Consider the following 26,871-nt stretch of genomic DNA (forward strand, 5'->3'; position numbering starts at 1 on the left):
AGCGCTGCGTGCATATTATGTGTGCCAAACTGGTGCAGTTAGATGACAAAATATTTTTCTGACCGTTTGGAACAACGTAAAACACTAAAGAAATAATAAGCGTGCCATAGAGTCGGTTGTAACTTTTTTAAAGAAAGCCTTTATTACAGCAAAAACTAAAAACAGATGCATGCACTCGTGAATGCAATTGCAGACATGGAACGGTTTATTAATTGTTTACGCTAATTATTCAAGGGACGCTTTGTTATTTTATAACTAAAATGCTTGACTGCATATCAAATCAMGATTGACTGTGTGATGACAGGAACAAATTAATTATTGATTGATACAGCAGCCTGTATACAGTAAGTATTGAAATACAGGCATGAGTAAGTTACGCTATTAAGAATAAACAGGATGCGCTCCTAGGCCTAAAGCTCGATGGTGGTTATACAAGGCTGCTATACTAAGCCTACATTACATTTATTAAAATGGCCAACGATTTCAAGTCTGTATGTAAGCAGCAGTCGCTCTGAGTTACTGATGGCTGTTTAACAGTCTGATGGAATTGAAATCTCTCGATCCCAGCTTTGATGCACCTGTACTGACCTCGCCTTCTGGATGGTAGCAGGGTGAACAGGCAGTGGCTCTGGTGGTTGTTGTCCTTGATGATCTTTCTGGCCTTCCTGTGACATCGGGTACTGTAGTTGTCCTGGAGGACAGGTAGTTTGCCCCCAGTGATGGGTTGTGCAGACCGCACCACCCTCAGGTGCYGTCCCCCCAAATTTCTTCAGCCTCCGGAGGTTGAAGAGGCACTGTAGTCAATGAACAGCATTCTTACATAGGTATTCCTCTTGTCCAGATGGGATAGGGCAGTGTGCAGTGTTATGGCGATTGCATCGTCTGTGGACTTATTCGGGCGGTAAGCAAATTGAAGTGTTTCTAGGGCAGGCCTAGGCAATTGCAGTCCTCGGGGGCCTGATTCATGTCACACCTTTCCCCCATCCCTAGCAAACACACCTGATTTYAACTAAGTGCATTTTTAACTGAAGATCATAATTAGTTGATTATTGGAGTCAGGTGTGTTAGCTGGGGCAAAAGCGTGACACCAATCAGGCCCCCGAGGACTGGAGTTGCTCAGGCCTGGTCTAGGGTGACAGGTAAGGTGGAGGAGAATTGTGAGGAATTCTAGGTCAGGTGAACAACAGGACTTGAGTTCCTGTATGTTGTTGCAATTACACCATAAGTTGTTAATCATGAAACATACACCCCCCCACCCTTCTTCCCAATGTTTATTCCTGTTGGCGCAAAGTACAGAGAATCCAGGTGGCTGTACTGACTCCGACAGCATATCCCAAGAGAGCCATGTTTCCGTGAAACAGAGCATGTTACATTCCCTGATGTCTTTCTGGAAAGCAACCCTTCCCCTAATTTTGTCTACCTTGTTATCMAGAGACTGGACATTAGTGAGTAATATACTCAGAAGCGATGGGTGGTGTGCTCGCCTCCAAAGTCTGACCAGAAGGCCGCTCCGTCTACCTCTTCTCCGGCTTGTTTTGGGTCGGCCTCTGGAATCAGTTCAAATGCCCTGGGTGGTTCGGACAAAGGATCCACTTCGAGAAAGTCCTATTCCTGGTCATTGTGCTGGTAAGTTGACGCCGCTATGATATCTAATAGTTCTTCCSAGCTGTATGTAATAACACTTAAGATTTTCTGTGCTAACAAATACATGTAAATGTAAGAAATACAATTTTAAAAAACGAAATACTGCAAAGTTTAAAGGACTAGAAGCGAGGCAGCCCTCTGCATATTTGTATATGGAAAATGGCGCTGACAAAGAGAGATGACAGTCCATCATTGCTTTAAGAAATGAAGGTCAGTCAGTGCGGAAAATTTGAAKAWTTTTGAAAGTTTCTTCAAGTGCAGTGGCAAAAACCATCAAGTGCTATGATGAAACTGGCTCTCATGAGGACCGCCACAGGAAAGGAAGACCCAGAGTTACCTCTGCTGCAGAGGATACGTTCATTAGAGTTAACTGCACCTCAGAATGCAGCCCCAGTAACAGACATCTCAACATCAACTGTTCAGAGGAGACTGCGTGAATCAGGCCTTCATGGTCGAATTGCTGCAAAGAAACCACTACTAAAAGGACACCAATAATAAGAGGAGACATGCTTGGGCCAAGAAACATGAGCAATGGACATTAGACCAGTGGAAATCTGTCCTTTGGTCTGATGAGTCCAAATGTTAGATTTTTGATTCCAACCGCCATGTCTTTTTGAGATGCAGAGTAGMTGAACAGATGTGCTGTTCCCACCATGAAGCATGGGGGAGGTGGTGTGATGGTGCTTTGCTGGTGACACTATCAGTGATTTATTTAGAATTCAAGACTCACTTAACCAGCATGGCTACCACAGCATTCTCCATCTGGTTTGCGCTTAGTGGGACTATAATTTGTTTTCAACAGGACAATGACCCAACACACCTCCAGGCTGTGTAAGGGCTATTTGACCAAGAAGGAGAGTGATGGGAGTGCTGCATCAGATGACCTGGCCTCCACAATCACCCGACCCCAACACAATTGAGATGGTTTGGGATGAGTTGGACCGCAGAGTGAAGGAAAAGCAGCCAACAAGTCCTCAGCATATGTTGAAAAGTATTCCAGGTGAAGCTGGTTGAGAGAATGCCAAGAGTGCGCAACACTGTCATCAACGCAAAGGGTGGCTAAATTGAGCAACAGCACACGGATGTTTCAGAACCGCGGACAGTGGCCGCTATCTGCATTTGTTAACTAATATTATTTTTTATTAGCGTTGCACCATTGTTCTTTTGTAATATCACCATATACAATTTCAGTAGCACATGTCTTAGAGCGATTGACTATGCCATCCCCACAGCCTCCACAATGAATTAGTCCACTCAGACAGGCGCGATACAGTATGGTACACCATGAATTATAATTTTTTGCTACTGCTCGACTAAATACATCTCGGTCGGCCAACACCCTATCGACCAAACAATCGACTAAAAATGGGGTCAGCCCTAATTCAATGTCTGTTTTTTTACCCATCTACCAATAGGTGCCGTTCTTTGGAAGGCATCGGAAAACCTCCCTGGTCTTTGTGGTCGAACCTGGGTTTGAAATTCACTGCTCGACTGAGGGACCATACAGATAATTAATTGAATGTGTGGGGTACAGAGATGAGGTAGTCGTCATGTTAAACACTATTATTGCACAGAGTAAGTCCATACAACTTATGGGACTTGTTAAGCAAAGTTGTACTCCTGAACTTATTTAGGCTTACCATAACAAAGGTGTTGAATACTTATTGACTCAAGACATTTCAGCCTTTCCTTTTTTAATAATTTGTAAAAAATATAATTCCACTTTGACATTATGGGGTACTGTGTGTAGGCCAGTGAAACAAAATCTCAATCAATTTTAAATTCAGGCTGTAACAGCAAAATGTGTAAAAAGTCAAATGGTGTGAATTCTTTCTGAAGGCACTGTACATAATGTCTCTTACACAATAGGTGGGAGAAATCATAGAATTTCTATAGGATAAATAAAACCATACATAGTATGTGTGAACTGGTGGCCAATCTGATAAATTGTCCAACGATTGTATTAAACTATAATTGTATAAACCTTCACTTGTTAATAAAGAGAAGGCTGAAGAAACAAGTGTTGTGTTTATCCAGGAGGACACATTTCCCAACATATGAAATAAAAAGATGAGACTGTGCTCCTCTATTAATACCCTGGGGTATGGTAGGGTATGGCTAGGACTGGTGCTACTACTGCTAAACTCCCACTGATTAAAAAGTCACCGCTGTAGCGAGGGAACCAGGACCAGGTCAAAAGCACATTAGCATAATCACCACCGCCCTTCAAGCTGTTCTACTGTCAAAAAGTGGATCCCTACTGTTCTCTGTATGACAAGTGTGTCTAGGGTCTAGACCCTTGAGGACAGCTTTACTGAGCATTCACAGTTATTTATTCATATTATTTATTAAGTTATTCATGTGGGGTCCAAATGCACAGGCAAATGTCGCCTTTCTCCTTGACACTTGGTACGAACACTTAGTAAATCAAGACCTGCATGTCTATCGGCAAACAGAGCAAACTCTGCTTTGGTGTTACGGATGAGACTGACTCCCCACACACATAAACCCAGTTAGGGCKAGGTTGAACTGCAATGCCGCGAAAAATATATATATGTGATATCGGAGAGGATGTGATTGGTGGGGTGGGCTCTCATCCGGAGAGCCACATGTCCCTTGGAGCAGTCGGGGCTGATTGGGAGGTGGGAGGTGTTGTCTACAACCTTCTTCACACCAACTCATCTGCTGGAGCACAAGTGCTGCTCCCAGGGGGGAGAGGGGAGAGGTTTCTCACCACTTAATGGGAAAGGGCAGATGGGTGGAAGGGAGGGAAGAGGGCGACCCTTACCTCTATCCTCAGGATGGGGATGCTGGGGCTTCTTGTCGGCGCTCGGGACCTCGGGTTTTCGACCTGAAAAGCGAAGCATGTTGCCGTTGTTTAGTAACGTCCTCCTCTCTTTACCGTGGATCTATGAGTCTATGAGGACAGCCACTCGAGCACAGAGCAAACTAAACAGATAGTCTGCAGACAGGATGTGGAGACACACATAAGTGTTTCCTGTGAAGACTAAAGGGAGTACAGAAATCTTTGCAGTGCTTTTTGCAAGCATCTGTAACTTCAGATGTGGGTGTGCTAGATATGAGCCTTTCGTTCAATCAGTCTTAGCACCCCTCACGGAAACAACAACCTCAGAAGAGAAAACATAATTTTTTCCTATCAAGACAGATATCTAGGTGAATGCCGGTGCTATATAGAACAGCCAAGTACCTTCGTCAATTCGGAAAAGTAATTAGAATCTATATACAAATATGTGAGCACTTAGATTGAATGGGCCTAGTCATTAAACCTACACCTTAAGGGCATTAGGGAAGTCTCCATGCCTCCAGAGATCTAGATCTATGGCATAGTTAAAACCCATTATACCAGAGGTCTTGTATCTAACAGCCGCAGGGATGAAAGTCCTAGGAGTCTGCTATGTGAGACTACATTGTGCTATCAGACAGGAGTCAAAGGATCCTAAATACCTACATGCATCACGTCTCTGTCGGCCTTGGCAGTTCGGCTTTGATCTGGACTGAGTGTACTACTTGGTAGTAAACAAAGTTGGGAAAGTCTTAGATGTTGGTTTCTTTGCCCTGAAACCGAACTTGAACCCCTTGGGGTCGTAGCGCAACACAGTCATCATCTCAACTCAAGGCATTCTTAATAACGCACCAATTTAGGCATCCTCTCGGAGATTTACAGCAATTGCCACTTATGAAAATCTTTGAGTGGCGTTTAAATCTATAAAGCATCCCCTAACCAAGCATTCAGTACTGGAGATGATGACAATTATCTGGTGGATTTTTCACCTTGTCGGCTGAGGGATTCGAGCAAGTGACCTTCGGTTACTGGCCTAACACACTAACCGCTAGGCTACCTGATATTAGGTGACAGGATGTGCTAATGGACACAGGCAGAGGTACACGTTTATGTTTGTCTGCCCATATTGTTTGCTACTGTACTAGAGAAGACTCTCGTGGGGATGTTTTGAAGATAAGAAGTCGCCCGCTGCCTGCCTCTCCGTTAACTGATAGTGATCTACTACACATGCTCATCTACAGGAGATTGATGATGGTCACATGTTCCTTATGAAACGGGCCTTACCTATGCTTTTTGATGGTGGCGGCAGCTTCTTGAGTATCTGAAAAACACAAAGTGGGTCAATACAGTAGCCCTCAGTTTAAACAGACTCCCAGCAGACACACCATGATGGCCAACAAGTACAGAGAGAAAGAGCACTTTCTTGCCCCACTGAATTAGGTTCAACATTCAGGGAATATGTTAAGTACAGTACGTAGTAAGGTAACAAGTCAAGTCTTTTTTCGAAAGAAAAGCAACCCAGAATACCTTGTTATGGGTCACAAAGCTGATGAAAAACAACCCAGAACGAATTTGAATTGGCCACACCTCAAGGGACGCAGAATTTGAATTGAAGGAAGAAGAAATMAATTCAAACCAATTCAACTAAGACATGAAACATGAGTCTCATTCATTTGACTAATCATTTATCAAAAGGATAAACCACTTAAATGGTATGTGTAAAGAATACACATACCATTTCAAATATTAGTTTGATTAGAACTCAGATGTCAAACCAACAGTATTTTTTCTTTGTCATGAGATGTTAGATTGTTCCATTCCATACTAGTGTTTGATCTATGTATTCTGTATCACGGCCTGYTATGGCAACAGCTCCACCCTCAACCGGAAGGTTCTATTATCTATCCAGTTGCCTAGTCACTTTACCCCTACTATATGCACATCGCTACTTCAGTTACCTTGTACCCCTGCACATCGACTTGGTACTGGTACACCCTGTATATAGCCATGTTATTTTTTACTCGTTATTCGTTATTTACTGTGTATTTACTCCATGTGTCAAACCACCCCTTTCCCTTTGTCCCTCCATTTGCACGTTCACACGTGCTTCCGCCATATGCACAAGTGTCCCAAAGCTGAGGGAGTGAAAGGGTTAAGGGGCTAATTAATCSCTTCGAAAACAACTTAGACCGAGTCAGCTACACTGCCGGCTTCAGAGCGAAGTGGTATCCCATAACACAACGCATCATTTTTAAGTTTGCGCAATTTCACACAAAATAATAGTCATCCCTAATTATGAGTCACCTGTATTTGTATGTGTTGGATTTCAAGGCTTGATACATGTAACATATTAAATACCTCCCAAATTATTTTTTGAACTGTTACTGGGGGTTTATATCTACGGGGGGAATGTTCTCATTTGAAGGTCATGCTTGTTTTATTATTTAAAAGTGGAACATGAATTGCATTATTCAAGTCATGAGTGTGTCCTGAAATTGATTGGTTTATTTGATCCCTTGCCACTCTTGAAGTCACCGTCTGAGTTTCATCAGCAACATGTGACAACGGAGCGCCCTCCAAGCGAGTTGGTAGGGGTGAGGGGATGGTTTGTGAACACCGAAAGACAGTAGGCCTAGGGTTAATTGTTTGTTCAAGGGGACACAATGTTTTCATAAGTGCGCAACTAAATTCAATTGTTTTGGGGCAATTGCTCAGATGAATTTCACATTTAACAAAGAAGAAAGGCAGGGTCTGTTCAACAATTGTTTGTTGCTCCAGAGAATGACTGCCCTTTGCTGTAATCTTTACAACAATGTTTGGATGATTTTGGTCTTCATCAGTTTCTTTAAATTCTTCCCAATTCATGGTATTATTTGTGCCTGACTTCTGTAATATATTTGAACATGCTTAGACTTTAGTCTACCTGATATCATTCCAATTTAAATGGTATATCAATAGCAACACAGGGCTTCCTTACTGTAAAGTCATGTGCCAGAGATGCCGATGTCACGGCAGCTGTTCCAGGGATCCAGCCTGAGCAATGCACTGGGCCAAATCACTGATCTACAAATCACCTTGCACCTTAGATAGAAAGATGAAGGAATCTGCACAGCGCCTTGCTCAGGCCCATCAGTGTGTCAGAGACTAGAGGGCTGAGGAAGAGTGATGCCAGGCATCTAATGCGGAGGCCAGAGCATGAGTCAGAAGAGAAGCACATGCTCCAAATGAACACAACAAGCAATTATGCTCAGTTTCCATGAATAACTTACACTGAACTTAACATGTGCTTTAATGTTTGTCCTATGGAATTACATTACGACCTTAATAGATGATGCCAAGCAGTAAGACACCGCAGTAACACTGACAGCTTCTAGACAATAAGTGTGTGCTTTATATTCATAGCCCACATTCAATAAGTTTGTAAGTCTTTCCACAAGCCCAATGAGATCATTCTATTATAGTGTGATGACAACTTCCATGGCAACTTTCCATGTTAAGGCTATACCTGAGAATTAATTGCAGACAAACTGTGGTAGTCAAGAGGGAACGAGAAATCTTTATCAACAGCATCAGTGGGTCACCTATGAGTGGTGGATTAGGAGGTTTAAAGCTCAGTCTTTCTCCTGTAAGTAAACGTCATGCAGTGATAATAGGATGGATACAGCCACAGGCCACTGCAACATTTCAGATTGATAATGTTCCTTGCCAGCACCACAAAAGATGCATACCGGGATATGTATGCTGTAACAATCCACACTGGGAGTTTATACCATGCTGGCAAAAACTATTTAGAAAGAGAGAGAGATGGAGAGAAAGAAAACAAGAATGAAAACAGAGAAAGAGAGAGAGCGAAAGAGACTGCCCTGGTAACCTCTTAATGGAGATCTGTTTATGGCTGCCCTCTACCGAGCATCTAGRAGAGCTGAGAACATACCCTTCCCATCCCTCCCTCTCATGAACATTTGACCAGCGTGTGTTTCTCAACCATCACATGAGCCAGTGCTCATCACATTCCCTCTGCCTAGGCCAGGGCCTTAAACAAAGGGCAACATTGAGCTCATTTATGGAGTAAAAACTCTCCCAATGCTCTGGGCCAAAAGACTGTGCTCCACCACTGCTTCACCCATTGACCTACATGTGGGGGGGCAGAGCAGCGTGTTCACTCCACAGGGCCGTGACACAACAACAGCCACTGTGTGGGCCGATGAGGCAACAACGGCCAGGACTCTTTGCCATGGCGATGGAACTAGTTCAAGTACCAGGAACTTTACTTACGATTAAAAGGAATCTTCTTCAAAATTCAACAAATGACTATTTAGCRGGAGGATACTTTTTGACCAGAAGGAATTGATAGTGTACACTTCTCTTTGAACAGAACAGCTGTGAGCAATGTCCCCTCTAAGCTGTGCGCGTGCTCGGGCGCAGCTTTCCCAGGACTGCCGCGCAGATGATACCAGCCCGCAAAGAGATGCACGAGATTGAACTTCCCTCAACATTAGTAGTTTGCCCTGTTAGTTTACATAATCAATGTGTCCCTCTAATGTGGGAATTGTGATCAAATCAACATATTGTCCACCTTTCAATGCAACATACCGAAACAAATCTAACAAGACTGTGTGATTTTGATGTAGGCAGAGCGCAACGCCTGAGGATTCTATTGACAGCACAACACATGTAGCCACGTGTYCACATTTATTCATATTCTTTGCTGGTTAATAACCTAGTTACAGATCATTTCTGGTCTGCAATGGGGTGTGATTGCTTCCTACAACAGCACAAAATGTGTACATTTCTAGCCATCCTTGAAAATCGAGTCAGAGCTTTTTTATGTCTTAAAGGGGCAGTGTTGTATTTTGAGACAGGCTTGAGTAAGTTAAGACGCCAATAGGCAGAGGGTAGCAGCCATACATTGTCTGATTCACTATAATAATGGTATGGGGATAATAATTAATTTTATTTTGTATAAAATCGCATTGAACGTTGGCTACATTGAACAACACACATAGGTTACTACTGTAGGCTGTATCATAGAAACGTTATTAGATGCATTTTCTCCATTGTTTTTGATGGTATGCCATTCTGGTAGACCTATATCAGGAATGCAGGCCCGCCCAAAAAATACATATATATTTTTTGGGGAACTCAGTTGGAGTCTCAACTTCCTGTTGAGAGTTAGAATAGTAGAATATACAACGTGCAATTTCAACATTTGGTTGTGCATCAGCAGTTTTTCTCTCTCAATTAGCCATGTCAACTAGACGCTTTTTTGGTAAATTAGTAATAATGGTTGAACTACCGACCGGGGGCCCCCAATGATTTTGTTAGGCCGTCTCACTCCGAAATCATTAAAAACTGCAAACATTTCTCCCCACCCTATGACAAAATTTGTAGAGTTGCAGGAAATTACCTGTAAAACTGAAGAAAACAAATCCTCCACCCCATGGCAAAATTATTTGAAATGTATGAAATTTGTTAAAAAATTGCTAAATCTGTTGCATCAAACTTGCTTTAAAACMGCAATGTTTTCTCTATGCCCCATGGCAAAATGCCGCTAAAATGCTTGCAAGGTGCGGGGGGCCCCTCAACAAAATGTAACTTAGGACCCCAAAAGGCTATGTCTCTGACTGCATGTGTGGGTATGGCTAAGGGTACGCAGACCCGCAAGCCACTGCGGCCCCTCATGTTAAGTTCAGTTTTTCTGTGGCCCACACCCCTATCAACAAGCAGCATACCACCCTGCATCCKACTGCTGGCTTGCTTCTGAAGCTAAGRAGGGTTGGTCTTGGTTGGTCCCCGGACAGGAGACCAGATGCTGCTGGAAGTGGTGTTGGAGGGCAAGTAGGAGGCACCCTTTCCTCTTGTCTAAAAAAATATCAAAATGTCCCAGGGCAGTGATTGGGGACATTGCCCTGTGTAGGGTGCCGTCTTTCGGATGGGATGTTATATGGGTGTACTGACTCTCTGTGGTCACTAAAGATCCCATGGCACTTATAGTAAGAGTAGGGGTGTTAACACCGGTGTCCTGGCTAAATTCCCAATCTGGCCTTCATACCATCACCTAATCATCCCCAGCTTACAATTGGCTCATTCATCCCCCTTTCTCTCCCCTGTAAGTATTCCCCAGGTCATTGCTGTAAATGAGAATGTGTTCTCAGTCAACTTAATTGGTAAAATAAGGGTTAAATAAAAACAAAAAATTAGACAAAATTTGCTCAGACCCAAACATTTTTTGAAGGAACATTTCCTGTGAGGAGTCTTAGCTAAAGACAAGATTAAAACTGTGAGAGCTCAGAAACTACAGTTGAAGTCGGAAGTTTACATTCACTTAGGTTGGAGTCATTAAAACTCGTTTTTCAACCACTCCACAAATTTCTTGTTAACAAACTATAGTTTTGGTAAGTCAGTTAGGACATCTACTTTGTGCATGACACAAGCAATTTTTCCAACAATTGTTTACAGACAGATTATTTCACTTATAATTCACTATATCACAATTCCAGTGGGTCAGAAGTTTACATACACTAAGTTGACAGGGCCTTTTAAACAGCTTGGAAAATTCCAGAAAATGATGRCATGGCTTTAGAAACTTCTGATAGGCTGATTGACATCATTTGAGTCAATTGGAGGTGTACCTGTGGATGTATTTCAAGGTCTACCTTCAAACTCAGTGCCTTTTTGCTTGACATCATGGGAAAATCAAAAMAAATCACCCAAGACCTCAGAAAAAAATGGTAGACCTCCACAAGTCTGGTTCATCCCTGGGAGCAATTTCAAAACTCCTGAAGGTACCAGGTTCATCTGTACAAACAATAGTGCGCAAGTATAAACACCATGGGACCACTTAGCCGTCATACCGCTCAGGAAGGAGACGTGTTCTGTCTCCTAGAGATGAACGTACTTTGGTGCGAAAAGTGCAAATCAATCCCAGAACAACAGCAAAGGACCTTGTGAAGATGCTGGAGGAAAAAGGCACAAAAGTATCGATATCCACAGTAAAATGAGTCCTATATCAACATAACCTGAAAGGCCGCTCAGCAAGGAAGAAGCCACTGCTCCAAAACCGCCATAAAAAAGCCAGACTACGGTTTGCAACTGCACATGGGGACAAAGATTGTACTTTTTGGAGAAACGTCCTCTGGTCTGATGAAACAAAAATAGAACTGTTTGGCCATAATGACCATCGTTATGTTTAGAGGAAAAAGGGGGAGGCTTGCAATCCGAATAACACCATCCCAACCGTGAATCACGGGCGTGGCACCATCATGTTGTGGGGGTGCTTTGCTGCAGGAGGGACTGGTGCACTTCAAAGTAGATGGCATCATGAGGGAGTAAAATTATGTGGATATATTAAAGCAACATCTCAAGACATCAGTCAGGAAGTTAAAGCTTGGTCGCAAATGGGTCTTCCAAATGGACAATGACCCAAAGCATACTTCCAAATTTGTTGCAAAATGGCTTAAGGACAACAAAGTCAAGGTTTTGGAGTGGCCATCACAAAGCCCTGACCTCAATTCTATAGAAAATTTGTGGGCAGAACTGAAAAAGTGTGTGAGAGCAAGGAGGCCGAGAAACCTGACTCAGTTACACCAGCTCTATCAGGAGGAATGGGCCAAAATTCACCCAACGTAGTGTGGGAAGCTTGTGGAAGGCTACCCGAAACGTTTGACCCAAGTTAAACAACTTAAAGGCAATGCTATCAAATACTAATTGAGTGTATGTACACTTCTGACCCACTGGGAATGTGATGAAAGAAAGAAAAGTTCTCTACTATTATTCTGACACGTCACATGATTAAAATAAAGTGGTGATCTCAACTGACCTACGACAGAATTTTGACTAGGATTAAATGTCAGGAATTGTGAAAAACTGAGTTTAAATGTATTTGGCTAAGGTGTATGTAAACTTCAACTGTATTATGTATGAATATTTAGAGAAAGCATAAGTTTCAGTCTAAAGTGAGTGATGACTCACAGAGCCCCCTGACAAAGACCACACATTATGGTGGATACAATATCAGCAGAACATTCCCAGGATACCACTCTCATCATAACTGTGTTTTATATCAATGGAAGAGGCCCATATGAATTCTGTGAACATACACCAACACCATGTACTCTAACACAAGCATGTGGACAGCCCAGCGTACCTCTTCTGCTTCCTGCTTGGGAGACAGTTTGACTGATCCTCTTGATGTGGGAGCCGGCTGCAACATGAAGACAGTTTTTAGAACTAAACATGTATGATCATAAGACAAATGACTGACTTAACACACAGGCTACTAGAGGATAAAAAGGCAACTAGGGAACACATATGGGTTCTGGCGTTCACTTCCACTTTTATCTTACCTCTTTGTCTTCATCTAACATAACAGCCACAAAGTTGTCAGGAAAGACGCCCTCTTTACCTCCGATCTCCCCTCGCCACCACCCCGGCTCCCCCGTGTCCTGAAACATAATAACTTTACTGGTGAAGCACTTTTCAAACATTATGATGAAAAGGCTAAGATAAAATCACAGAACATCATAATACAGACAGTTGGGAGACGGGAGTCTGAGAAACATTTTAAATGTCTGCATCAGGCCATTTTGTAATCAAAAGAAATTCTCCCATCTCCTCTCAATAAACAATGATTATTTTCATTCAATATAAAATCAGCCTCACTTGATGTTAGATGCAGCGTTCACATATGCAGCGTTTACGGTGAATGCAGTCTCCGCGAACGAAGAAACATTGCCTTTAGATTTCAAATCAAGTTGAATGCAGCCCTTGAACATCAATCTGCTTAATGGACACTAGATGGCGCTTAAACAGCTTGATTTACCCGCAGCAAAACATGATCTTTCATAATGTGTCTGCCTTAAATAACAAACCATGATTCGAGAGACACATCATCTCTTAATGGTAACTCAACCTCTCCAGACGGACTAGCACTATGTCTTGACCGCATTCCCAGTCAGGGCATTAATGCTTTTCTTCAGGGTGTGAAATTCAAGTCCCCAGTCTCTGGCCAACATCAAGGGAAGCTAACTGCCATAAATCACCTACTTGCTATGACGACAGCTTCCTCATCATACTGCTTCCAAAACGTTGGTGATCAGCGTTGTGTTTGGAGGGCTTTTTGAAATGGAGAGGTACTATCTGAACTGGTCCAATAAGAGGATAACTCGTGCCGACAAACTACCCAGGTCTACCTAAATCCCAATACAAAGCATTAGGACTAAATACTCAAATCTGTCCCTGGGGTCCTGGTCCAGTCCTTGCTCACAACATTCACCTATGTCACCAGGGAAGAATAGACAGGCAGGGTTGGAGAGTGTGCAGTAGGATGGATGACTATACCTGGGTCTGGTCTGGGGGTGAGATTAACACACTGAGGACCATGGTCTGTGAAGGACCATGTTGACCAGGACCAAATAGATAATGCCCGGTGTTAATATGTGGCACATTTGCCAGGCTTAAGGTGTAGACACAGGGCTGGAAATATAGATCCTCTATCTAGTTACCTCTCTCCCTTACAAGAGGGACAGTCATGTAGTCTGTTTGAAAACTTTTTTGACTAGCAAATGGAGACTGTTGAATAGTAGCAGCTTTAAGCTTCTCCACTGAGAATAGGCTAGGGCCACGGGCTTGTTGCTGGTCAGTGTGGCTTTACTTACCTTACTCAATATCTGTATGACGTCACCATCTTTCAGTGTCAGCTCGTCTTCGTTTGTGGACTCAAAAGCAAAGGTGGCTTTGCAGTATTCTTTTACTGGGGAAGGAGGAACAACACTCTGCATTTCTCAAGAAGTCATTGACAAACAAACCACACACACAGAATACATGAACACGTGTTAAGTAATGGATGTGATATGTTTTTTCCTAGTGATACCATTCCCATTGGCTAATCCTAACCCTGCAATTGGCTTTAAAAAGTTTAACACTTAGCTAGGTAGCAACGGTGTGATTGTAGTTACACATTCCCTCACAATAAAACAATGTATACCCTGTGAACCTACCCTCAATGTAAGAACATGTAAGAATCACAATAAAACACTATACATGTTGTGTTATGATGATCAAGTGTAATGTCTGAGAACGCAACACTAGATGACATTTTGCATAGAACAGTCACTTCTCAATCATAAACACTGGGACTTTACCCTCTCTCTTACCTTTTACTTTGCTGTCCCCCTCTGCTTTCAGTGAATCTGTCGTGTTGGAATGGGCGGGCTTTGCGGCAGATGGTAATGATGGGATTGGCTAAAATGAAGCAAACCACAGATGGATTTACTGACATGATTGGATGCACAGCACAATGCCCAGATGGTCTCCACCACATCCCTGACCGGAATGAACACAGAGCCATCAGCGGACTCACTGATTGGTCAACAGACAGTGTGTCAGTCAGCGTGCAGGTCAGTGTTTGTGAAGAGTATGCCAGTCTACTACAGACTATGTCACATGGGTTAAGAGTTATGCTAAAACATATACCAACATCAGAAAGCTTGGGATGGGAAAGAGTCGACATGGAACAGCCTTTGTTAGTTGCGGCGCYAGCAGACAGACAAGTGGTAGAGCCAGGCAGGCCTAAGGTAGTCTGTTTTGTCTCAGATGAAAGGAACTGAGAGCAACAAGCTGTTGAGTCACGAGGAAAGAGAGAGCAGAGAGAGATGCATCTACTGATGGAGTGTGTGTGTGAACGACAGCGTAATGGAATATGCCATCTTGTAAGCTGTGGGACGAAGACTGAACCAACGCTGCCATGACAAAGGAGGGGGGAAGAAGGAGGGAAGAGAGAAGAGTTTCAGAGGGGGTTAAATGGATGCTGTAATCGACAGTGTGCTATTAGCAGGACTATTAATGCAAAATCTAAAACTAATCTGGATGTGCAGCTACAGTTTGTCTGTAAACACACCGAAATATCTTCCTCAGAAACACATCTCACCCAGAAACGTGCTGAAATACTCTACATGAGCAAAAGTATGTGGACACCAACTCGTTGAACATCTCATTCCAAAATCATGGGCATTAAAATATGGAGTTGGTCCCCCCCTTTGCTGCCATAAACAGACTCCACTCTTCTGGGAAGGCTTTCCACTGCGGGGACTTGCTTCCATTTCAACCACAGGAGCATTAGTGAGGTTGGGCACTGATGTTGGGAGATTAGGCCTGGCTTGCAGTCGGCGTTCCAATTCATCTCAAAGGTGTTCGATGGAGTTGAGGTCAGGGCTCTGTGCAGGCCAGTCAAGTTCTTCATACACCGATTTCAACAAACCATTTCCATATGGATCTCGCTTTGCGCACGGGGGCATTGTCATGCGGAAACAGAAAAGGGCCTTCCCCAAACTGTTTCCACAAAGAAGGAAGCACAGAATCGTCTAGAATGTTATTGTATGCTGTAGCATTAATATTTTATTTCACTGGAACTAAGGGGCCTAGCCTGAACCATGAAAAACAGCCCCAGACCATTATTCCTCCTCCACCAAACTTTACACTTGGCACGATGCAGAGGCAGGTAGCGTTGTCCTGACATCCGTCAAACCAAGATTAATCCGTTGGACTGCCAGATGTTGAAGCATGATTCATCACTCCAGAGAACGCGTTTCCACTGCTCCAGAGTCCAATGGCGGTGAGCTTTACACCACTCCAGCCGACACTTGGCATTGCTCATGGTGATCTTAGGCTTGTGTGCGGCTGCTCGACCATGGAAACCCATTTCATGAAGCTCCCAATGAACAGTTATTGTGCTGACGTTGCTTCCAGAGGCAGTTTGGAACTCGGTAGTGAGTGTTGCAACCGAGGACAGAAGATTTTTACACGCTACGCGCTTCAGCACTCGGCGGTCCTGTTCTGTGAGCTTATGTGGCCTACCACTTTGCGGCTGAGCCGACGTTGCTTCTAGATGTTTCCACTCCACAATAACAGCGCATACAGTTGACCGGGGCAGCTCTAGCAGGGCAGAAATTTGACAAACTGACTTGTTGGAAAGGTGGCATCTTATGACGGTGCCACTTGAAAGTCAGAGCTCTTCAGTAAYGTCATTCTACTGCCAATGTTTGTCTATGGAGATTGCATGGCTGTGTGCTTGATTTTATACGCCTGTCAGCAATGTGTGTGGCTGAAATAGCCGAATCCACTAATTTGAAGGGGTGTCCACAAACTATATATACACAAGAGTATCTCCCGGTAGAAATTTCAGTGCGTTTCTGAAAGAGATATTTCTGTGTGCTTTAAGAAACGCACTGAAATTTCTTCCACAGAAACACTGAAATACCTACCATAGAGACACACTGAAACATCTACCTCCGATATGACGCCAGGAAACTAGGTCAGTCAGAGGGAGCAGGGAAACTGCCTGCCTGCCACCCAAACAATTAGCGAACAAAACAAAGCTGAAGAGGGAAAGGTTGACAAAGTAAGCCAACCCACACTACACTGCGCCACCTCTCCCAGGACTTAAACAAACACTCAGGGGATTCCAAAAGGCCAGCGACACCTATGATTACTCCTTCACGCAACACTAAACAATACTGACTGTGTAAAGGTGGCTGAACTCAGAATGTTAGCTAATGTAAACAAGTTCATAAACCAATATTATCCAATGTTAAATTATTTCGTACTCCAGCATTGGTGTCAATGCAATCCATTTCTGACTTTTGTGATATGATTCTCAGTATCAACATGCTAACCARAAACAGTGGTGTAAACTACTTAAGTAAAAATACTTTGAAGAACTACTTAAGTATTTTTTTGGGGTATATGTACTTCACTATTTTTGACAACTTTTACTTCACCTAAAGAAAAATAATGTCCTTTTTACTCCATACATTTTCCCTGACACCCAAAAGTACTTGTTACATTGTGAATGCTTAGCAAGAGAGGAAAATGGTCCAATTCATGCACTTATCGAGAGAACATCCCTGGTCATCCCTACTACCTGATCTGGCGGATTGACTAAATAATGTTTGTAAATTATGAGTGGAGTGAGCCCCTGGCTATCCGTAAATTTAAAAAAGAAGAAAAATCGTGCCGTCTGGATTGTTTAATATAAAGAATTTGAAATGATTTATACTTTATCAATTTCATTGACTTTGATACTTAACTATATTTAAAACCAAATACCTTAACTCAAGTAGTATTTTACTGGGTGACTTCCACTTTTACTTGAGTCATTTTCTATTAAGGCATCTTTACTTTTACTCAAGTATGACAATTGGGTAATTTTTCCCACCACTGACCATAAACATTCCTTACTAGTTTTATACAGTTATCTAACATATGACAGTTGAAAACTTTTTGGACATTTAAAAGCATGCCCATCTTCCTCTCAATTGTGAATTAGTTCTCAGAGGACTTTGGCATATTTTAAGGGGAAGTATTTAAGCCTTATCGGGACCTGTTGAGGTCCATGACACCCTGAGTTCTCAGACAGGCATCTCTCAGTCCTGGCTCAGCTCACTTACTTTGTCTTTCTTCTCTTCTCCCTCTGAGTTGGGCAGGCGGACCTTCAGCTTGACTGAGCCTTCCCTGAAGATGTCCCCGAAGCCCACCCCCCGGATCTTCTTGGGCTGGGCGATCACTCCGTTGCCTGGAGAGGGGTGGATGGGGGAGGTGGGGGTGGGGAGAAGCAGAGCTTCTTTACCGCTAACGTCTGTGGGAAGGACACAATGTAAAATGTGAATGGAAGAAAACAAAAACGTGCAGTAGAAGAACACACACGCTCGCCCACATACACTATAGCCTCTTACCTAGACACAATAATACAAACAGAAGCCTGGAAGTCCAGCAAAAAAACAAAATCCTTTAGCAGCTCTAACTTGTTATGACATGCTCCGATTGAACACGAGTCACGCTCCGTTAGCTCCATTATTACCAGTTTCATCTGTTACGTCGTTCGTTTCTTCATCTTCGTTCGTCTCAATCTCTTTGACGAAGTTGGAGGGGAACAGTCCTGATTTGCCGTCCATGGTTCCACTCCACCAGCCTTCCTCTACCTGGAACAACCAATCAGAACCCTCTGAATACCTGATGTACACATCTAATCACCTTAGAATAATATACCATATACATCACCAAGTTCCAACATTAGCCTATAGCCTAAGGTTATTCTGAGCGATTTGTGCTTTTTTGAGGTCAGTTTGGATATAAAAAATAAAAATAKAATTGTTGTCGTTTTGATTCTGTTTTTAAACATTCAATTCATTATGCGGGTTAAATGCTGTAACACAGAATAAAACGATGAATAAAAGTCCCATGATGGTAGTGACTGCCCATTACTGCTTATCACGTATTAACCATCATTTATTCACATGACTTATATTTCAGTTGTTGTGTACATTACATTTGTTTTATTTGATTACTTGTTTTATTTCATTCCAAGTCACCCATCTCTACAGAGCTGCTGACTATGCTGTCTGTCAAAATCCCCTTTTTAGTAGTTCAAAGTAAATAAGGTATACTTTTATGACTGCTGAAAACCAACTATCAATCACTTAGATCATGTATTTTCAGGTAGAGATACCTCACGAAGCAACTGCTCTCTATCCCCTCAGTGTTTTMCCCCACACAGACTGGACAAGTAGGTGTGCAATAGTTTATGGTCATTGTAGTTAATTACCACGTTTTCTACGCTAAACTATGCAGAATATTGGCCTGTTGGAAACTACAACTCCCTACAGTTTTGGCTTGATGTCATAAATCGCCAGAGAAAACTGTGCATTGAGCTGACTAAAAACAAAAAAAAACTAAATGGAATTCAAATAATTGAACAGATCAATTAGTTGTCCAAAAAGCGGAAAACAACAAAAATGTTGTTAATCTCTCAGTTCTACCTAAAGAACTATTAGCTGTGAGTTAGGATTTGCATCCAATGTAAATATGGTCATGTGTAAACACCATTAGGCTGTAAATTAGTTACAGAAAGAGCATGGCAATTTCTCTTTCATTCTCCCATGCAATCCTAACCTCTACAACTTCAACAGACAAATCAACTCTAAACAGAAAAATGTGTCTAACACGTTTAATAAAGCACAGGTAAGGTAACCCAATGCAGGAAAGTCATTACGAGCAGCATATGTAAATAGCTAAATGTAGGGCAGTGTAACGAAGCACTAGCCTCACCTCCTCATTGATGTCGATGGTATCCCCTATCTTCAGCTCGAGCTCATCCTCGTTCTGGGGCACGTAATCAAACAGCGCCTTGCACTGCCGCTTCTTAGACACTGCAACAACAACAACAGAAGACAGGAGAAGGCTGGGAACACCAGTTACATCAGTCCATTCGCTGCTCAATAGGTCGGCTAATGGCATCAACATCCTGGAAGCGCGTGCACGGGTGTTTGTTTATGATGTGTTTATACACCCTGGTGTGCATGAGGGCAGTGTGGGAAGGGTGTCTGGATCCAGGAAGTGGAGGAGGAGAACACTRCTCTCCTGCTAGGAGCACTATGGGACTTTTCAGCAAGGTGCTCCTGTGGCAGGACACGCCCCTCTGAACAAGCACAGCTGCACACAGGGGCTGAGTTCCAATAATATCTCCTTTCTTCTGAAGGGTACACTCATTCACTTCTTCCCACAAATCTAAAAGCATTGGATTGGAYGAGGCATGGGCTAGTGGGAGTTTCCTGCAGAGACGAACATGATTATCAGAAGTTCGTCATCTCCACTTTAATGCTGCATTTCAATAGGGACTTGACCTTCATGTAAACCCTGCTGCTGTTGACACAATTCAATCAAGTTCTATTCACCAATGTCACACAAGAGAATGTGTGTATGCTATACAAAGGCTTGATGTGGAAGAAAAGCCTCCATGACTAACAGACAGACATGCAAATACAGCAGCAGGAAATATAGGCTATATCCAGTATGCACCTACAATCCTTTTAATACATTTGACACACTTCAGAGGACAGACATCTGATTTCCTTCCTTCCACAGTGTTGGGAAACATGAAATGAAAGCAGTTTATTCTGAGAGTTATATGTGTTGGTTCCCTCTGTGTGCAGCAGGCTTTAGCCTATGGCAGATTAAGTCCACAGAAATGAATGGAATTCTACCTAGTGTTTCACTTAGTGCTTCAGTGGAGACAACATGTGATTATAAAGATGAAAGCACAGCCAGCGCACAACCTACTCTTCTTGAGTCCACGGGGCTGTGAGTGTGGCTGGAAGCCCCCAGCTGGGAATCCGTAGGTGCTCATCCTCTGGACCAGGTTGGCCACGTTCCCTGCACTCTTCTCTCTCCGCTGGGGCAGCTCCTCCTCGGCCTCCTCCTTTGTCACGTTCACCTCCTTGGGCTCCTTTACCTCCTGCCACCACACACACACAGTAGAGAGGACAATGATTATTTTAGGCTATATTACAAGAGGAACAGTTGCACATTTTTGTGGAACAGTTCCATTTCAAATAATGTTTTTGTTTCTCAATCATTGTCACGTGGCTAATCATAAAAATCTGAAATCTGAATGAAAATGATCTAAAAGTTAAAATTCAACTAAAGTGAGAGCACCGGCCTCTGCCATGTGGACACATTGATGCACCGAGATCTATTGGCAGCTAAAGAAATTAGGGCATGGAACTCATAGCCTAATGAAGCAGTAGGCCAATAAATTCCATTGTCAACTAAGTAAACATACATAAAAACGACAAAAACATAAATTCAGGTTCTTTCAGTAGCCTTCATCTTTCTACTCAGCCTGTCTGCCTGCAATTCTGTCTAGACTTGAGTTTCTCTTTTTATCAATTCCCCAATACGTCTGTTTACTTTCTGGTGATGGATGTAATGGGAATTGATCAAAATAAACAAACAAACAAAGGGCAAACAATTCACACAATGAAACAATGACTGCGCAAGAATTGGCGGGAGACAGCTGAACCATTCTGGAGAGAGACTCGCCTATATCTTCGCCACGCACCCCTCCCTTTCCTGTCTAAAATGTTAATTATATGCAAGACACATTATCTTCACACATACAGTGCATTTGTAAAGTATTCAGACCCCTTGGACTCAATCTACACACAACACATGTTTTTGCTCTGTCATTATGGACTATTCAGAAATGTTAGCAAATTTATAAAAAACTAACCGAAATACCTTAGTCTCATAAGCATTCAAAGCCTTTGCTATGAGACTTGAAATTAAGCTCAGGTGCATCCTGTTTCCATTGGTCATCCATGAGATGTTTCTACAACATTAGTATTAGTAAAGACCAGATTAAATTGAGAATAGTCTGATAGGTGAGAATATGATCACTTGATGAGAGAACAGCTTGCAGCCTGAGGCAAGAAACAGAGCGCAAACTTTTTTTGCAACTTTTTCCCAAATCATCAATATAGTTGCATCATGCTGCCCATACAGTATATGTTTTTAATTTCTAAAGACATTAAGGATTGTATCATTCACAACTAAAGTGGTCAAATAACTCTAAATCTAGCATATAGAACTTGTTTTAAATGATCAAATACTATTTTATTGGTCACATGTGCCTAATACAACAGGTGTACACTTTACCGTGAAATGCTTACTTACGAGCCCATTCAACAATGCAGAGTTAAAAAGTAAAAGAAATATTTGCTAAATTAAATAGGAAATAGTAACACGATAAAACAATAACAAGGCTATATACAAGGAGTACTAGTACTGAGTTAATGTGCAGGGGTACGAGGTATATCACTTTTACGCTCATACTCTAGCTCATATGCTATTCTGTTCTTCTGAAACACATTTTGTTCATATCATAATGCTTCTTTAGACCTGCCTAAAATAAATAATGGWGTTATTGTGATGCTTTATATTAAATGGATTGAAAAAAAAAAWGTTTTTTAAATGTAGATGTTCCAAAAGCACGCATCAGTGGCTTGTAGAGGCCTGGAGATGCCAAACGTGTTTATGTTAATTAACGGTCAATTACTGTGAGACCGGCAGTTACTTGCATGACATTTACCGCCTGACAAAATGTCATGATCGCCACAACCCTGAACACAAAACCTACAATCATGAACTGATATAGCCAAAATATCTGATGCCTTCATATTGAACTTGTAAAGTAACTTTCACAGGCCAACCATGTATAGGCTCTCACTTCATCTAACCCTAACATTTAAGTTTATGTTAGCAGATTCAACTCAGTTGCTGGGCAGGGGCTCTGTTGAGCGGCAACTAGCGTGGGCGAACTGGAGCTCCGACTTCACATAAAATTATGTTTTAATCAAAAAATACTGATTATCCAAATAATTAGTTTTGGATAAAAACATTATTTTAAAATAAAATTGTATGGGTCACATGCAACGAATACTACAGGTGTAGACTTTACCATGAAATGCTTACTTACAAACCCATTCCCAACAACGCAGGATTAAAAAGTAACTTATGTTACATCGGCGCTCCAGTCCGCCCACACTAGGTTACGCAACTCCATCGTAAATTGTTGAGTTTAGTAAATTGTTAAGTCATATTACAGACTACTACTGTTCTACTTGCAAGGTTGTAAAGAACAACTACTATTGGAGTTCAAGAGGCACAAAGTCCAACCATGTCAAGATTTGAATAGTGTGTCGTGGGGGGAAGCAGCCAAAGGCTAAGTTCATGTAGGCCAAGGTTTCCCTTTAACTGCCCAGGTGGAATCAACCATTTTGTAGTTCACGCCCTCAGAAATGCTATGATTCACAGAGCTGAGCAGCAGGAAGTACACAGGGTCATTCCTCCTCAGAGCACTTTAACAGACTCCTCATAAACATACAAAAACTCACAACAACTGGACTCCTCATACACAATCACACTATTGATCTACTGTACTAAAAGTTTGCTGACACAGGTCTCTCACCTTAACATTTCCACAGCATTAACCACTATAATAACTGATACAATATAGTACATGCTCTGAGTGAATGTGTGAGTGTATGCTTTACTACTCCGTGGACCTGTCTGCTCATGTTGAGACCTGCTTCCTTTCCTCTCCAGCTCAGGCCATTGAGCAGGGCTAGGACAGCAGCCAGCCAGCCAGCCACAGCCCGCTCCACTCACCCTGACAGAAACTCCCAGGAACGCTGTAAGGAAGCACTATGGAATCGCTCCCAGTCTCTAGTGGAGTCCACCTCACTGAACAAATGAGAGCTATGGCAACCTGCTTTTGAAACTTGCTTTGCAAAGTCTTCACATGCTGAATTGACATCAAACGATCATATTACAGACTACTACTGTTCCACTTGCAAGGTTGTAAAGAACAACTACTATTGGAGTTCAAGAGGCACAAAGTCCAACCATGTCAAGATTTGAAGCTGCAAATGACCAAATACACTCAACAAAAATATAAACGCAACATACAACAACTTAAGATTTTACTGAGTTACAGTTCCTATAAGGAAATCAGTTAAATGAAATAAATAAATTAGGCCTTAATCTATGGATTTCACGTGACTGGGCAGGGGTGCAGCCATGGGTGGGCCTTGGCGGGCATAGGCCCACCCATTTAGCAACCAGGCCCACCCAGTGGGGAGCAAGGCCCAGCCAATCAGAATGAGTTTTCCCCCACAAAAGGGCTTTATTACATACAGAAATACTCCAAGGTGCACCTGCGTAATGATCATGCTGTTTAATCAMCTTCTTCGTATGCCACACCTTCTTCATATGCCACACCTGGTGGATAGATTATATTGGCAAAGGAGAAATGCTCACTAACAGGGATGTAAACAAATTTGTGTATAKAATTTGAGAGAAATAAACTMTGTGTGTGTATGGAACATTTCTGGGATTTTTTATTTCAGCTCATGAAACATGGGACCAACACTTTACATGTTGCGTTTATATTTTTGTTCAGTGTAGATGATTGTTAAGTTGTGACTGTCAGTGAAAAGCAGAGAGACCCAGCCAGGCATATCAGAATWAAAAAAAATACAAATCGCAGAAAAACTGTTCGAAAAGCAAATGGCTATTGCACCAGCGGAGAACATTGGCCAAATCCCTGCTGAGTGTGCATATTCAATGTCTTGACCATTGGGTCTGTGCCACTTTTGTTTGTTTTTGGACGATAATATCCTCCTCCAGGTTAGATGGACGTTATATGTGACTCCTTTCAGAAAACTAGGCGTATGTTGCGTGTCACTACTTCACAGGAGAGCCACTTGAACGTAAACTTAAAAATCAAAATATCTTTGGGGGAAGAATTGTCTTCTGGAACATTGTGAACTTTCATGTGCCTTAATAACAAACGTGTATGCCATCTGTAAATAGGAATACAACTTAAATTTACAAGACTAGTTGGTTTAGCCATGGAAAAAGCGAGCAACCTTCCCGCTAGTCATGATTGGCTGAGATAATGAGGTGGCTGGACATGCCTAGAGAGGAGTTCAGATTGGTCTGCCATGTAGCTCGCTTCTGTCTATAATATGAGTTGGTCAGTATGTAGGTAATCCTTTCTAACTTAGAAATGAGTTGGGTGAGTTGGGTCATTTTCTCAAAAGTAAGGTTGCAAGTTTATCAACTTTCAAAGCAGAATTACTTTCCCATTGTTCCTCAACTGTSATGTATGATATACAATTTTCTATTTCCGAGTCTCTACTTCTATCCAACGTAAAAAAAAACACAATTTCAAATTATGCTACATAAGGCCAAATCGACAGTCGGTCGGTCAAATATTGTATTTGTGTCTCCCCTTTCGTYGGCCAATTATATGTATTTTTGAAATGTAACCTTTATTTAACTAGGCAAGTCAGTTAAGAACAAGTTCTTAGTTACAATGACGGCCTACCCCGGCAAAATCTGGACGACACTGGGTCAATTGTGCGCCACCCTATGGGACTCCCAATCACGGCCGGATGTGATACAGCCTGGATTCAAACCAGGGACTGTAGTGACGCCTCTTGCACTGAGATGCAGTGCCTTAGACCCCTGCTCCACTCAGATGTCCAACATCGATCAGACAACATTGTTTTTATTCATCTGGGTGTCCCGTACCAGTAAGAAATTAAACCTACTTTCACCCCTGCTCTTCCCCGCTCCATCCGCTTRCTGGTTCACACATGCTGACTGGGTATTTTCACAGCAGAGGAAGAGGAGACAGACAGGAACGCTGTGTGTGTCCTGCTGACTGGCTGCTTCTCTCACACTGGACAGCAAGACTCTTCTCTACTGGGCGGCAGGTAGCCTAGCGGTTAAAGCGTTGGGCCAGTATCCGAATCGCAGGTTCGAATACCCGAGTTAACAAGGTGAAAAATATACCGATGTGCCCTTGAGCAAGGCKCTTAACGCTAATTTGCTTCAGGGGTGCCGTACTACTATAGCTGACCCTGTAAAACAACACATTTCACTTTTTTTACTCCTGTTTCAGGAGAGACCAGTGTCCCAACCAGTGTCCRGACTCCTGAATTATAAAACTATTTTAATAAGATTCATTCAATCCATAAAATAAAGACCAAGTCAAGAGTGACGGCAAGGAGTTGAGAGTCCTCGGGAGGAGCCAGACTGCTGAGAGGGGGGAGAGAGAAGGAAAGACATCCTCCTCTGGCTGACGCTCAGCTCTATCCCAAGAGAAACAGACATTCTCAGAACACTTTCTAAGAGTTTAACGCTGACTTGTACAACTCACTGTGGTGAAGCTGAACAAACGGCAAATGTACCAGACACAAAAAATACCTAACTTTTCTTGCATAATTGGCTGCTATTTCCAACAACCACATATTGAGGAAAGGAGTTTCTTTCCTTTTCTCCCTCCTCTCCTTGGAGAGCCAAACAAACAGATTTAAGCCTCTGAGGTGTCAAAAGTGCAAACTGTGACAGCACCGCCAACACCCAAAACATCAAGACCTCCGCTGGCAAAGAGCAGTTGTTGATTATAATACACACCTCAAAGAACCCTGTCATGTTGATGTTTAGTAAAGACGAGTAAATCCCTTACCGACTCCTCCAACTCAGACATGATTTCCTGGGAAGAACCTTTAGTCTCAGACAGTCACAGAAGCACTTATAGAGGAAGAAAAATAGTCTCAGTGTCCGGGAGCAAAGTTCAGTTCAGTACAGTGAGATATCCCTCCTCAAAGCTGCCAGACTTCCTATCTCACTACTCTGGATTACAGCCAGGAGGGAGGGACAAGGGAAGAGCAGCCGCTCTCTGTGACTTCATCACAGCATTCTACTACTAGCTCGACGTACAATTTGCAATCAGTACCATGACAACCGCATTTCATATTAGAAAGAGAAGTGTACGCATGTCTTCAACGGAAAGACCAGATTTCATGGTGCACTAGGGTTTACAAGTCCCAAGTGTGCAACCAGTACTCTGTAGTTGGTAAAGCATGGAGCTTGCAACGCCAGGATAGCAGGTTCAATTCCCAGGACCACCCTTACGTCACTTTGGATAAAATAACTGCCTGCTAAATGGCATATATTATAATACTGTTAGTGTACCTGTCAACACGGAAGTTGTTTTGGGTCAGTGTCTCAATATTGTT

At 42.5% G+C, this 26,871-nt stretch overlaps 1 protein-coding gene across 5 annotated transcripts in view; it reads right to left on the bottom strand.

Annotated features, from left to right (window-relative positions):
* Positions 1–26,871, bottom strand: part of LOC111972710 (CD2-associated protein) — a 92,258-nt gene that overhangs the window by 33,000 nt on the left and 32,387 nt on the right. For 4 of the 5 annotated variants that reach the window (XM_023999761.2, XM_023999760.2, XM_023999759.2 and 1 more), the window contains 10 exons: positions 20,561–20,735; positions 19,550–19,650; positions 18,303–18,423; positions 17,893–18,080; positions 14,602–14,689; positions 14,104–14,198; positions 12,793–12,891; positions 12,594–12,650; positions 5,732–5,768; positions 4,433–4,495 (listed from right to left, as the gene is read on the bottom strand). In XM_023999761.2, the coding sequence (XP_023855529.1) occupies positions 4,433–4,495; positions 5,732–5,768; positions 12,594–12,650; positions 12,793–12,891; positions 14,104–14,198; positions 14,602–14,689; positions 17,893–18,080; positions 18,303–18,423; positions 19,550–19,650; positions 20,561–20,735 (1,024 nt within the window). Of the gene's footprint in view, positions 1–4,432; positions 4,496–5,731; positions 5,769–12,593; positions 12,651–12,792; positions 12,892–14,103; positions 14,199–14,601; positions 14,690–17,892; positions 18,081–18,302; positions 18,424–19,549; positions 19,651–20,560; positions 20,736–26,318; positions 26,448–26,871 lie in introns of those variants that run through there. The other variant, XM_023999762.2, reaches the window with a different exon arrangement.

This window comes from Salvelinus sp. IW2-2015, linkage group LG14, assembly GCF_002910315.2.
Source record: "Salvelinus sp. IW2-2015 linkage group LG14, ASM291031v2, whole genome shotgun sequence".
NCBI classification, from domain to species: Eukaryota; Metazoa; Chordata; class Actinopteri; order Salmoniformes; family Salmonidae; genus Salvelinus; species Salvelinus sp. IW2-2015.